General features: G+C 41.4%; 2 protein-coding genes across 3 annotated transcripts; both read right to left on the minus strand.

Moving 5' to 3' along the window:
• Positions 1-3024: 3024 nt before the first annotated feature.
• On the minus strand, positions 3025-4604 carry LOC306898646 (uncharacterized protein). Its single transcript, XM_079464312.1, has 3 exons — positions 4285-4604; positions 3881-4159; positions 3025-3744 (listed from the first exon to the last, which is right to left on the minus strand). The coding sequence occupies exons 2-3, from the start codon at positions 4088-4090 to the stop codon at positions 3076-3078; spliced, it is 879 nt and encodes a 292-aa protein (XP_079320438.1). The 5' UTR covers positions 4091-4159; positions 4285-4604; the 3' UTR covers positions 3025-3075.
• Positions 4605-5709: 1105 nt separating this feature from the next.
• Positions 5710-12612, minus strand: LOC306899761 (polyunsaturated fatty acid lipoxygenase ALOX15-like). 2 transcript variants are annotated; one of them, XR_013787223.1, is made up of 5 exons: positions 12444-12594; positions 11973-12225; positions 10569-10712; positions 6656-6733; positions 5710-6541 (listed from the first exon to the last, which is right to left on the minus strand). XR_013787223.1 is itself a non-coding variant. In XM_079466232.1 (5 exons), exons 2-5 carry the CDS (start codon positions 12156-12158, stop codon positions 6527-6529), a joined length of 324 nt encoding a protein of 107 aa, XP_079322358.1. In that variant the 5' UTR covers positions 12159-12225; positions 12444-12612; the 3' UTR covers positions 5710-6526. The 2 variants fall into 2 exon arrangements, 1 of the variants encoding a protein (XP_079322358.1); XM_079466232.1 differs by having other exon boundaries at positions 10569-10709; positions 12069-12225; positions 12444-12612.
• Positions 12613-14262: the final 1650 nt, after the last annotated feature.

A 14262-nucleotide genomic window follows, 5' to 3' on the forward strand; every position in this document is an offset into this window, starting at 1 on the left:
TGACAAATATTTATTAAAAAGACATATTACACAGACTGTCTTACATTTCTTCTACCATCCTGATCTTTAGCATGTCATTCAATCTTTTAATGTACATGACTTACTTCATCACTAATCAGTATAGGGTAGCGCTGGTTTCTTTTGGCTTCACTATTCCTTTATTTTGCATTTCATGTTATGCAGCAGATTGCATTAGCGGATAAGCTAACATGAGCATTTCAAATGTTAGTGCTTGCCTTTGTAGTGAGTTTCAGGCCAGGTGACTCGACTGCAGTCTCGCTTCAAGTTGACAGCGTTTTACTGGCGATTGTGAAGGAAAAGATGCTTTATAAACCATGTGGAGACACAGAATACATATGTCTGTGATTCATCTTTACCCAGAAAAGAAACTTCTCTCTACCGCTTTGTATGAGATAAGAAGTACAAGCGCAAGCTGCTGTCCGCCAGGTATGACAAGAATATTTTCGTCTCGTTTTTATAAATCGACAAAAATGTCAGTATATTTTTATTACAGTTTTTATTATTAAGCATTTATTTTTATTTAGTTATAGTCTCGTTCTCGTCAGTGAAAACATCTCATTAACAAAGAATTTTCATCATTTAGTTTTTGCTAACGAAATTAACACTAATGTAAACTATTTCAAATTAATCATCCCTTATCATAACTGCTCAATTTAAATGGTCTGCACAGGAGCTACTTAAGTAAGACTTGGCTACATTTTATTTGTTTAAATACAGTATAGGTCACTTTGATGATGAACACACGTCCTCCAGATGCGTCGCGTTTAGCCTATATACAATAATTCTGATTTGTGTGTTTAGAGATTAATTGTTGTTACAATTGTTGCTGAACATAATGGATTGGGAATAAATAGAACATCTGGTGTATGATGCTGTCATGTGGGTAAAGGAGGATGTGAAGTTAATTTTACACCAAAATGACTTTTTTACGAGTCTCATGAGTCATGAGTCCAAGTCAAGTCTCGAGTTCTAGTGAATTAAGTGCGACTCAAATCCAAGTCATAATCTCTGGTTGAGCCTCTCCCCGCGCTTCTGGTGGTGTCACTTTTGTTTTTGTCACTTTTGTTAATAAACTTCTTATTTCTCCCTGTAACTGAGTCTGTCGCCTAGTAACTCATGACACTTCAGCCTCCACTGCCAAGTTGGCATACCAGAGATTCTTTCTTTCAAATGCTTCGTTAATCGCCTCTTCACAATGTACATTCAATTCAACTATAAGGACTGTCCTACTGGAGCTGGACCACATAACAATGCCCGCCACAGGTTGGTCTCTGTGATTTCCAAGGGGAAAGTAAGTCTGTGGTTTAAATCAACTCGCATTTCCCAATCCCTGGCTATACTCAGCAGGCCTGAATCTGGGGTAAAGGGCTTGGCCCTCATTTTCTGCCCCTACCGAATAAATGGCATTCTTCCGAGCCCGGAGCACTTGCTCTGAGCAGGGTAGAGTGCTCCGGGTTCGGATAGATCCGGCGAGCTCGGAGCCCACTCCCTGTACAACACGCCAAATACGCATAACCTGCATTCCCATGCTTTACCGTCTATCCCAACAAGGAGCTGTTTATCGGCGAGGGCGAACTCGTGAATTGGGTTATGTGAACACTGTCTTCTGAACCTGGGTGCACACCCGCGAACTCTACCCAAGTCCGCTTAAAAAGGGAGGTCTGGGGTGAGGTTCATGTGAACATCTCTTAATGACGTATTGTTTGGTAAAAATGTGTGTGTTTCACTCACTTTTTTAACGAGCGTGACTGACGTGCTCCAAGCAGAGAGCTGTAGCCTATAGGTTATCTCATTTCTGTTCGCCTTCAACTTCTTAAGAGCATTTGCAGTACATTCACAGACGAATGTGCCGCTATGTACTGAAGCGTTGGAAACCAAACTAACGTTTCAAAAACATAAATGTATAAAAGTGACGCCATTGTTACAAGCGACAGGGTAAACAGCTGCAACCTAGGACCCAAAAATAATCATATGAATACAGTCCAGTGGGTGCAGAGGGTGGGGGGGAGCAATCGAACTAGGACTAGAAACCATTTTAACCTGAACTTTTGTTATATAAAAGCTCATCGTATTCAAACGAACGGTTCTTCTTTCCACTTCAGCTGACTAGCTAGACCTAACAAGACAACACAAGACAGGTCAAGGGTCAGTCACAAAACCCCTGAGACATCTCAAAATATTTTGTTTTGTGTTTCACAGAAGAAAGAATCATACAAACGTTTTAAAAAAAATGAGGGTGTATAAATGATGAGTTTAAATTATGTTTGGCTAACCTGTCCTTCTAAGGCATCTGGAGCCATCAAAGATGTTATGTTGTAACTTTAGACTTCCCTATCAACCACATGAGGGTCTTTATCTATTGTGTTCCTTATAGCGTAAATTTCCTCTTCGTTGTTCTCCTGTTAAAGGGATACTCCACACAGAAATAAAAATTCTGTCATGAATTACCAGTAAGTGATGACTGAATTTTCATTTTTGGGTGGAGTAACCCTTTAAAAGTATTGTTAACAAAATAGTTCATGCCAGGATCTTACGCTGATGTCTTTCCAAACCCATTTAATTATTTATAAAAATTAAATCATCTTACAGTTTTTCTCAAATGCTAAAACACATTTCACAAACGTTTCCTCCATGTTCCCCAATGTCTAAACACAACACCCTTTTCTAAAGCTACATAAACACAACCACACCTTCTCACTTCAAAACTCAAACTTTCACACCAAAAGAGCAGCTCGAAGCTTTCAAAAATGTAAACACTATACACATCATTACACACTACAGCAAAACAAATAAAAACACAATGCTCAATTTGTGAGAAGGAGCTTTGTTTCACTTTACAGTAATGGATCTTCTTAGATCTCTGCAGAGGATTAGGCATTTAGATTTGTGAGTTTCATATGAAGAGTATAAATCAATAGTAAATTCTGCATGTACACTACTGTAACACAACTCAATGCAAAAACTGAATCTATTGCACACAACAGTACTCTTGAAAACATGATAAGGGTGTCAAGTTTTTTTATTTACTTTATTCACACCACACACACACCACAATCACTGTGCGGCATCATGTCGCTGAGCTGCATCGGGCCACATCACCTCATCCACATCGCAGGCTATATTGTCTCTTGCCAGGCACCGTGGGAAAAATGCCCTTGAATGGCGAATCCATCCTTGGAAGGCCTCCACTGGGATGTCAACACAGGCAAGCTCCATTGCCCGTAGGAGGTTCTCTCTAGTGTATGGTTGTCGGTCATAAACCTTCCATCTCCACGATGAGAAGAACTCCTCTATAGGGTTCAGGAGAGGGGAGTATGGTGGCAGACAGACGTTTAAAAAGTGGTTACTGTTGGTGGTGAACCACTCTCTGATTTGGTTTGTTTTGTGGAAGCGTACATTGTCCCAAATGATCACATAAATGTGATGTGCGGGCCCAGGATGGTGTTGTTGGTGGTCCAGTAGGATGTCTTTTAGCTCCTCTAGGAAGGTGAGGAGACGTTGGGTGTTGTAAGACCCAAGGACAGCATGCCGGTGGACAAGCCCCTCCAAACCCATGGCCGCACAAAGAGTAATATTACCCCCCCGTTGGCCAGGAACCTCAGTGATGGCTCTTTGGCCAATGATGTTACGGCCTCTTTGCCTTCGTTTCTGCAGGTTGAAGCCAGCCTCATCCAGGAAGAGGTACTCATGAGGTCTGGCCATCGCGTCCAACTGTAATATCCTCTGTGAAAATGTGAAAGTGCACAGGTGTTCAGAACAACAGTCAATCAGGTAGCACAGTATTGTCCAGAAGTAATGTAGGCCACTGAGCAACACAGTATGTCCACTAACTGTACTGTGAACATGGATGTATACTTACTTGCACATACTCGTAACGTAGGTCTTTGTGTCGTGCAGAGTTGCGCTCAAAGGGAACCCTATAGACCTGTTTCATCCGCATCTTTTGGCGCGGGAGAACTCGGTCTATTGTGGCCAAGCTGACATCATCAATGCTCTCAAAGTTGACATTATCGGCAATGACTTTGTCTCTGATCTCCCGGAGTCTGATGAGGTTGTTCTCACAAACCATATCCACAATAAGGGTTTCTTGTGCCGCTGTAAATATGGCAAACTGCCTCTATGTGGCATTCTTTCAACTCTAAAGAAAGAAACATTTGTTGTCAATTGACATGTTTTACAATACAGTAACAACTGATTTGAAACCAATAGACTACTTTCACAGGCTTGTAAATTGTATCGTGACAAAGCAATAAAGTACAATACCTGTTGTGTTGTCTGAATGCCCTGATAATGGTGGCTACGGTGAACCTACTCAGGTTTGGACGGACTCTTAGTCCTGCTTCAGCCATTGTCATGCCATGGACAATGACATGGTCAATGACTGTTGCTCGCATCTCGTCCGTAATGATGGTGCGAGGTTGTCTTGCTCTCCCTCCTGGAACTTCTCCTCTCCCTTGTTGGCCTCCTCCTCTCCCTTGTTGGCCTCCTCCTCTCCCTTGTTGGCCTCCTCCTCTCCCTTGTTGGCCTCCTCCTCTCCCTTGTTGGCCTCCTCCTCTCCCTTGTTGGCCTCCTCCTCTCCCTTGTTGGCCTCCTCCTCTCCCTTGTTGGCCTGCTCCTCTCCCTTGTTGGCCTGCTCCTCTCCCTTGTTGGCCTGCTCCTCTCCCTTGTTGGCCTGCTCCTCTCCTTCCATGGCCAGCTCTTCTCCCACCTCTGACTCGAATTCCTCTTCCTCTGACTCGAATTCCTCTTCCCCTGACTCTGCCTTCATCCATTGTGTTTGTTTGGAATCTTCAGCAAACTGTGCACTCTGAACTTGCTTTTATACATGCGGTCACAGCATTAGCAACAAGTGTCTTCAATTTTGAGTCGTTGTGTGTAATGAATGACGCCAGGTGTGTTCATTGTGTTCCAATATTGCTGACTGTGTCAAGTTTTTTGCATCACATGAGCTTTCATTTGAGAATATGAGCAGAGTTCCTTTGCAACTTGTGTTTAGCAAGGAAAAATGTGTTAAGATTTATGAGAACGGAGGATTGTGTTTTGTGAATTGTGTCTTCATGTGAAATGTGTTTATGATATTGGAAAATGATGGCTAGATTTAGTAAATGTGTTTAGACAACTGGTCATTTGGTTTAGAGGATTGGCTTTTGTGTTTTAGCATTTGAGAAAAACTGTAATGCTACTGAAAGACATGTCTGAAATTCTCCCAGACTTCTCTTTTGTGTTCTACATATGAAAGAAATGTGTGTGTATGGGGTTGAAATAATATAAGGGTGTATCCTTCATTGTGTATACCTGGCCCTTAGTGTATTTATAACCCTCTTGTGTCTATAGGGTGTCTTATGTAACCTTGGTGATGTATTGACAGTGGTTTTTTGGAGTATTTACTGTATGTTGGCAAGCCTAAAATGATATACTGCACATGGGTTAAAAATAGCCCTTACCCACCATTGTTACAGGACATTGGTAAATACAACCATGTTAAAACACAGTCTGGCATTCTGAACTCCTACTACTAAAATCAGGCACATTCACAAAGCCCTCCATGTCCACATTATTAATCCAGGCCTGAAGTTCTGTGTCCTGTTCCACTTCACTATCACTCTAGTAATACAGAGAAACAATACCTGAAACAAAACTGAGAGAAAAGAGCCTCAAGTAAATAAAATATCCAGAGTGTCTACAAGTGCTGGGTCATTGTGATTTAATAATGCTGTTATTTGTGTTCTGCACACTTCATCAATCATGTGGAAATTAAATGTAATGTGGACAGTTACATTAAAAAAAATCACAAAATTGGGTGCATTCTGCTCTGTAACCTTATTAACTGCATTAACTCATCTTCTGGACTGCAACCTATTAACTGCATTAACTCATATACTGCACCGCAACTTTAATAATTGCATTAACTCATATACTGCACCGCAACTTTAATAACTGCATTAACTCATATACTGCACCGTAACTTTTTATAACTGCAACTTCAACAACTGCATTAACTCTATTGCACTGCAACTTTAATAGCCAATGTCAATAATTTATGCATACCTAAGTCACTTGCACTATTTTAGTCTAAATTATTATCTGTTCATATCTACCTGTACATTAATGTTCATAGTATATAGTCATCTGTATATATTGTTCATAGTATATACCTACTGTCATATTTTCATAGAACATTCCTACTGCAAAATATTTTTATAGTCCATGCCCACTGTATTATATTCTCTCATATTGTATACTGTATTTATTCTAACTGTATATCCTGCACTTAATAATTGCACTTCTGGTTAGACCTAAACTACATTTCGTTACACTGTACTTGTATATGTGTAATGACAATAAAGTTGAATCTAATCTAATCTAATCTAATTCCTTTAGGCTTGTTTGCTTTACTTTTGAATCACCCCCAACAGCATGTACAAGAAGTCCAACTTTGACAGGAGGGCGCGAGCAAGGTTAGCACTTTATTCTCTCTCTGTGCCAGAAGCAAGAGTCCATCTCCTCATGTTGATAGCACCTAAAAACACAAATTGCAACAAATTAAATGAGTTGAATATATGGTAATGAGCAAAAAATGCCACCAAATAATTGCTGAGCATATGCATGTGATTTTTGTGTGTCAAAAGCTGACCTTTTTGAAGAGGTGATCTGCGGAGATGAGCTGTGTTCTTCCATGACAGTTAATCTCAAGCGTGTTAGGAGTTAGGAGCTGCATTGAGAACAAAGTGAAAGGATGAGGTCAGCAGATGGCCAAATAGTACAATTAGCAAAACAATCTGAAAACAAACCTTTTTTAGGCCTTTTCTATAACAACACACTGAAACTGTCTAATGTGTAATTGCACAGGAAACAAAAACATAAAAATATACTGAAAAATATAATGCAATATAAAATCTTTTTTCCATAGATTTGAACCAAATGCTTTCCGCAAAAGCGGAATTTCCTTATGTATTATTCTATATTCAATATATTTTAAACATACATTAAACATCCTTGCTTTTGATTACAAATGTAAAGTCATTCACATATCAGTGCACTTTTAATGATATAGTGGGATGGACACTATTAACCACACGCAGAAAGCAGTACTGGTATATACTTTTTTTTAAAGTTATGCTGCACTTAATCTGTCGTATCAACCTTTGAAATCTAATCTCTGGGAGTTTTAAATTGTGCTCCTTAAACCAGTTTTGTGCCCAAAGTTTTACAAACCTGTGGAAAACTGCTTTTTGTTATTACGCCTTGGTCTATTATACACCTTAGTCATGGAATAAATTGCTTAATGAATTCATGTGATTACAGTAATAACTATCTATGAAACAATGTATTATACAGAGTTAATATGTTGAAAAATATTTTTTCTTTGCATAAGGGTGCTGTCACGGTATCTTCAGACGAGGATTGACGATGTACACACAAATTGCCAATAACATAAGCTTAAATGAAGCTTATATAGTGTTGAGATAATGAGTCCAATAGAAAACGGGTGCAGATTGAATCAACAACGACAGGTGTGGGTGCAAAAGATGATGGGAAATGGAGTCCGATAGGGAACGTACAGGAGGAGAGTGTTACAGAACCCCCCTCCCTCTCTGGGCCAGTCCGCTGACAGAGCAGACGGGACAGAGCGACGAGGCATACCAGGAGGAGCAGAGTCCAGAGGCAGAGACCGACCCAGGTGGATCAGGAAGGAGGAAGGAGCCCGGCCAAGCCAGTGGAGGACCGGTCGACGATGGAGACGAGGGAGCATGCGGCAAAGGGGACGCCACGGGTCGATGGGCCGAGGTGGAGTCTGGGGCTCAGAGGCAAGAGGCGACAATGAGGGGGGCAGCCCTGTGATAGCACAACAGCACAGATAGTGCGTGGAGAGTGAGCAGCGTGGCAGACAAGAAGCAGTGGCAGCAGAGACAGACCGGACGGAGTAGGAAGAGGGAGGGTGGGAGATCTGAGCAGGAGTCCTCGGGTAGCAGGGGAGGATCGCCACCCAGACACAGGCCGCCGCCAATGCCATCACTGCCACTGCAGTGGTTCCCAGAGAAGGCTCTGAGGAGCTAGAGGGAAATACAGAGGGGAATTCGGGGCACACAGGGTGTCGAATTCCCAGAGTAGCTGCTGTGCCAGGGAAGGCTCTGGAAGAACAACTCCAGTAGGCTCCGGCTGGTGTGGTGGCAGGAGGTTTTGGCCCTTTAGGCCTTCCATACCTCGACTAACTTGCCTTTTTATTAGTCAACTTGAAATTCCTAATTAATTTAGTCTTTTTTAGATGATAAATGTGGTCTCAAAGTGGTCTAAAAGTCTCTTTTATGTGGTGCAACTCTTAATTAATAATAAATGGCAGGGGGATCATGCATTGAAATGTGCAAAGGTCTTTATCGACCTTATATACAGGGTGAACAGCAGGTAACTGACGCATTGTGGCCGCACAGAACACTTCAACCACCAAGTGCGTGTGTAGACCTGGAACTTAGCGTGATGAACCCACATCTTAGCCAGTAACCATGTCAGAGGCGGATCACAGGGTAGTAATATGCGCGTGTCTTTGTCAAGTTTCTGCTCAAGCTAAAAAATAAATGAAGAAGATCAATTAGACATCTCAATGATTCTTTAGATTCAATCCGGTCTGGCCAATGTTTGAGTTATGATTGAAGTGAGATTTTATGACTATTGGGTGAGGGCTTGGTGACGTTTGGGACAAACACAAAACACACCAAAAAAACTTAAATTACAAGTACATTATGATCGTCAAAACATTTGATAAGACAATTGATTACTTCATGCGGTAACCCGAAAAAAAACAAAAAGCCGTTCCGACCGCCTGAAGGGGGTGGAATGCTCAATGTAAATCTTTAACGCTCTGACTGGACAGAGCAGGTTCAGCTCCAGGTCCTGCTCGGAGGAGGGGAGTGCAGAGAGCGTCACTACCTGTGCTCTGAAAGGAGTAGAGAGCACCTTAGGTACATAGCCATGCCTTGGTTTGAGGACTGCCTTGAAGTTGTAAGGCCCAAATTCAAGACAGGAGGGACTCACAGAGAGCGCTTGTAGGTCGCCAACACGCTTTACCGATGCTAGAACTAGAAGCAGAGTGGTTTTAAGGGTTATGGAACGGAGGTCCACAGATTGCAGAGGCTCGAAGGAAGAACTCTTCAGAGCCCTCAGGACCGTGGGCAGATCCCATATAGGAACTGTAAGCGGGCAAGGGGGGCATAGCCGCCTGGAGCCCTTCAAAAAACGAACGATCAAGTCACATTGGTGAGGGTTGTGAAATGTTTGCACCACCAAAATAAAGTTAGGCTTTTAGGGAATTATTTCAAAAGTTTTATTACACAACACAGAAAAAATGGGTACGACCCTGCATAAGAAAAGGGATGTGTGGCGTGAGAACAATGGGGTATATGTACATGAAGACATGACGTATTTCCACTTAAATCTCAGCCAGCTCTGTTATATCCGACACGCGTAGCGTCCGTAGGGAACAATTGCATTTTTCACTTGGTCACTTCAACATGCATAATGGATTACAGTCAACGACGTGAGTCAATTATACAAACACTACATCATACATCGACAACCAAAAAGGAGAAGTGCTTCAGGCTGTCCATTTCAAGCTACATCAACAAATATAAAAACCCAAGTAAACTTTTTCACTTACTTGAGGCATGATCACAATGGCACACAACTATGCTCAGCTGTAGTGCTGTTGGTTCTCTAAAAATTCTATTATTTTCTAACTAAACATCATTATCCTTTGGTGAAAAATTTACCAAAGCTCTATGAGAGCGGAAGTGGCTTTGCTCGCTGAGATTTTAGCGGAAGTTTGTAAATGCCCCTTGTGCACCCCATTTATTAATACATGTTCAAAGGTCTAGTGTCGTTTTTTGGAAGATCTATAGACATAAATGCTATTTAATATACATAACTATGTCTTCAGAGGTGTATAAAGACCTTCTATAATAAAGTGCAATGTTTTTATTACCTTAGAATGAGCTTTTTCTATCTACATACACCGCGGGTCCCCTTACATGGAATAGACCATGTTGTTTCTACAGTAGCCCTAAAATTACCAATTATCGTGTTTTGTAAATATGTTATCTGCTTCGGCAAAGAAGCGAAAACGTGACAACATCTTAGTCCTCTGTCAACCGCCGTAGTTCTTCAAAAGGGAGGGGTGGAGTGAGCCCTTTGTAGCAATTCGCAAACTCACCTCTAGATTCCACTAAATTTCATACACTGGACCTTTAACATTGAATGTTGTACCTAATAAACCATGAACTCACATGAATATTGTTGACATTAATTAAAACATTTTTTGTAATTAATGCCAAAAATTTAAATAGTTCATTGTTAGTTAAGGCATTTACTAATGTTATCAAATACAACCCTATAATAATACGTCACCAGTATATCTTAAGCTCTATGCCTGTAAACATACATTTGACAAACATTCCTATGTAGATTGGTCTTGCTTAAATACAGGATAAAGAAATGTTATTAGTAATGCCACTCAAATTAAAAATAGACAAGCAAATGAAACACAAAAAATGTACCTGTATGGCAATGGGGATGAGTCCATTATCAGGGTGTTCATATAGTAAGCAGAGTGGAGCAGCTATGTGCTGCTGCTGGTCCTTTATTACGTTGGCGTGAATTCCATCCATTAAAGCATAATCCACCAGGAATACATTTCCCTTCTTCAAGAGAAAAAAACATTAATATACTGACTGTGGTAAATATTCACAGCACTATAACAACTATTTTATATACAGTATAACAAAGAAGGGCAGACTCAACAGAGCAACACTTGCTATAAAGATTCTTCAAAGTGATGCCATAGAAAACATTTTTTTAAGCCAAGCGTTCTTAAAGGCGCAGTTCTTTATTTACAGCGGCTACTAGCGTTGTATTATAGATTTGCAATGAATATCTCTGTCCAAACACGACGGTGTCCACCACAGTACAAAAATATGGTTTTCTGTTTGTTAGAACCAAGATATGATGATGTTGTAATATTACATGTGTGACGGAGCAGTTGTGAGCGTAATATTTTATCTGGAACAGCTCTAATATTGTACACGTCGAGATACTAGAGACAGAGAGCGTTGACGCTAAAACTGGAGAGAGACAAGAGCACGTTTTACAGGGGAGCGGGAGAGTAAGCGCACTGTAGAGTTATTCGTCCGTTAAGGGTTGCTGTACAAAACATGCCGGCAAATTTAATATATGTAGGCCCGCTCTGTGTGTAGATATAAATAGCTTATTCTAAGGTATTACAAACATAACGGTTCATTATGTAAGATCTTTATACACCTCTGAAGTAGTTTTGTATATTATATTGCATTTCTGTCAATAGATCCTGTTGAAAACCCTGCATTGTTCCTTTAAGAGAACCAGTTACAGTCTGGAGAAATGTTCTACTACAAACAACTTTTTGTGCATCAAAACAGCACATGCTGATGATTTTCAACATTTTTGTTTTCAGGATTTGTTGGGTAGGCTTGAAATCATTTCTAAGCATGGCCCCTGCCCTAACACTATAACTAGAGTGCATTAGCATCAACATTCAGGTTGTTGTGGAATTTGACAGGTATGAGAGGCTCTACCGCTAAAGGGCGTGGATTTAGCGCAGACAGCAGACCCTCAGTGTTTGAGAACAGAGAACACTGCTTTTTTAAGATTTTGATAACTTATTAACTAATCCTTCAAATTTGTCTGGGTGTGACAAACACATTACATTTACATCTATGCATTTGGCAGACACTTTTATCCAAAGCGACTTACATTGCATTATACTATAATTTCTCTTTTAGATGTGCCACCCCTGGGTTCGAACGGCAAAGCATTTACTTAAATGCAAAATATGCTAAATAAACGACCGGGAGACTGCATTTATTAGATATTATTTACTAGAATAATTGAACTTATTATATAAAACACCATGTAGTGTGTTTTACCTTTTTTGTGTGTTAAGGTTTCTATTTTCCCCTGTAAAGCTGCTTTGGAACAATGTACATTGTGAAAAGCCCTAAATTACTAAAATTGAATAAGACTTTCCAAACGTGATTGCCAATGTTTTTCAGAGAAAGCTCTAAAGTCCGGAGGTGAGAGGAAGGCATGGATGGGTTTGTGCTTAGTTCCATTTACGAATGAACAAGCACCAGTATCAGGGGACCCAAGTCAGCAGGGCTTCGGACGGTGTAGTCATACCTTTACAAAGAATGTGAAAAAAGGAGAAAAGAACTGGTCAGCGACATACGGAAAGGGGATGTGCACGTGCTCTGACATGTTGCATTGTGGAAGTCTGTGTTTAGGCTTTCTACATAAAACGGAATTAGAAAGATAAGAATGCCATGAACTTAAATGCACTGGCACGTTGCAAATATGCTTTAATAAGGAGATAACAAAAAAGTATCTAAGCCACTTACCTTAGGAATCATTTAGTATTTCACCCGAGGAATAGTATCGAATTTAGGGAAGAAGTGAACAGCTAGAAATGAGCGCTAAAGAAATAAACACGATCACACTTAGACTCACGGCTCTTCTGCAGAGATCCAGCCCTGTTCTTTCACTCTCTCCTCTCTCTCCGACCAGAGTGACGTACATATAGTTGTTGGTTCCTGAATATTCGGATGTTCCATTGGCCACTGTCACTTTGTACTCCATCTGCATGCACAGGCACTGAAGTTGACCATATATTGTCAATATCCACTGCTCAAAAAAATAAAGGGAACACTTAAGCAACACATCCTAGATCTGAATGAATGAAATAGTCTTACTAAATACTTTGTTCTTTACATAGTTGAATGTGCTGACAACAAAAAAACACACAAAAATTATCAATGAAAATCTAATTTATTAACCCATGGAGGTCTGGATTTGGAGTCACACTCTGGATCTCTGTCCAGACCTGGACTAAAGCATCTGCCAACTCCTGGACAGTCTGTGGTGGATGGAGCGAGACATGATGTCCTAGATGTGCTCAATTGGATTCAGGTTTGGGGAACGGCCATGGCAGTCCATAGCATCAATGCCTTCGTCTTGCAGGAACTCCTGAGACACTCCAGCCACATGAGGTCTAGCATTTTCTTGCATTAGGAGGAACCCAGCGTCAACCGCATCGGCATATGGTCTCACAAGGGGTCTGAGGATCTAATCTCGGTACCTAATGGCAGTCAGGCTACCTCTGGCGAGCCCATTGAGGGCTGTGCAGCCCTCCAAGGAAATGCCACACCCCACCATTACTGACCCACTGCTAAACCGGTCATGCTGGAGGATGTTGCAGGCAGCAGAACGTTCTCCACGGCGTCTCCAGATTCTGTCACGTCTGTCACATGTGCTCAGTGTGAAACTGCTTTCATCTGTGAAGAGCATAGGGCGCCAGTGGCGAATTTGCCAATCTTGGTGTTCTCTGGCAAATGCCAAACGTCCTGCCCGGTGTTGGGCTGTAAGCACAACCCCCACCTGTGGACATCGGGCCCTCATAGCATTCTCATGGAGTCTGTTTCTGACCGTTTGAGCAGACACATGCACATTTGTGGCCTGCTGGTGGTGATTTTGCAGGGCTCTGGCTGTGCTCCTCCTGTTCCTCCTTGCACAAAGGCGGAGGTAGCGGTCCTGCTGCTGGGTTGTTGCCCTCCTCCACGTCCCCTGATGTACTGGTCTGTCTCCTGGTAGCGCCTCCATGCTCTGGACACTACGCTGACAGACACAGCTTGCATTGATGTGCCATCCTGGATGAGCTGCACTACCTGAGCCTCTTGTGTGGGTTGTAGACTGCGTCTCATGCTACCACTAGAGTGAAAGCACCACCAGCATTCAAAAGTGACCAGAACTTCAGCCAGAAAGCATAGGAACTGAAAAGTTGGTCTGTGGTCACCACCTGCAGAACCACTTCTTTATTGGGGGTGTCTTGCTAAGTGCCTGTAATGTCCACCTCTTGTCTATTCCATTTGCACAACAGCATGTGAAATTGATTGTCAATCAGTGTTGCTTCCTAAGTGATTTCACAGAAGTGTGATTGACTTGGAGTTACATCGTGTTGTTTAAGTTTATGAACCACAGGAAACTATAATTTTCAATCCAATCCTTATCATTTTCAAACACTTAGTAAGGAAAGAGTGTGAATGCATAAGCATATTCTGTTCTGGGCTAAATTACCTTCTGAAAGTGATTTAAAAACCGATGACCAGTCATTTGTCTTTATAATGTCTGGTTAATTAGTTTTTATCTACTTCATAAATTCTA

Source organism: Barbatula barbatula (assembly GCF_947034865.1).
Source record: "Barbatula barbatula genome assembly, chromosome: 1".
NCBI lineage: Eukaryota > Metazoa > Chordata > Actinopteri > Cypriniformes > Nemacheilidae > Barbatula > Barbatula barbatula.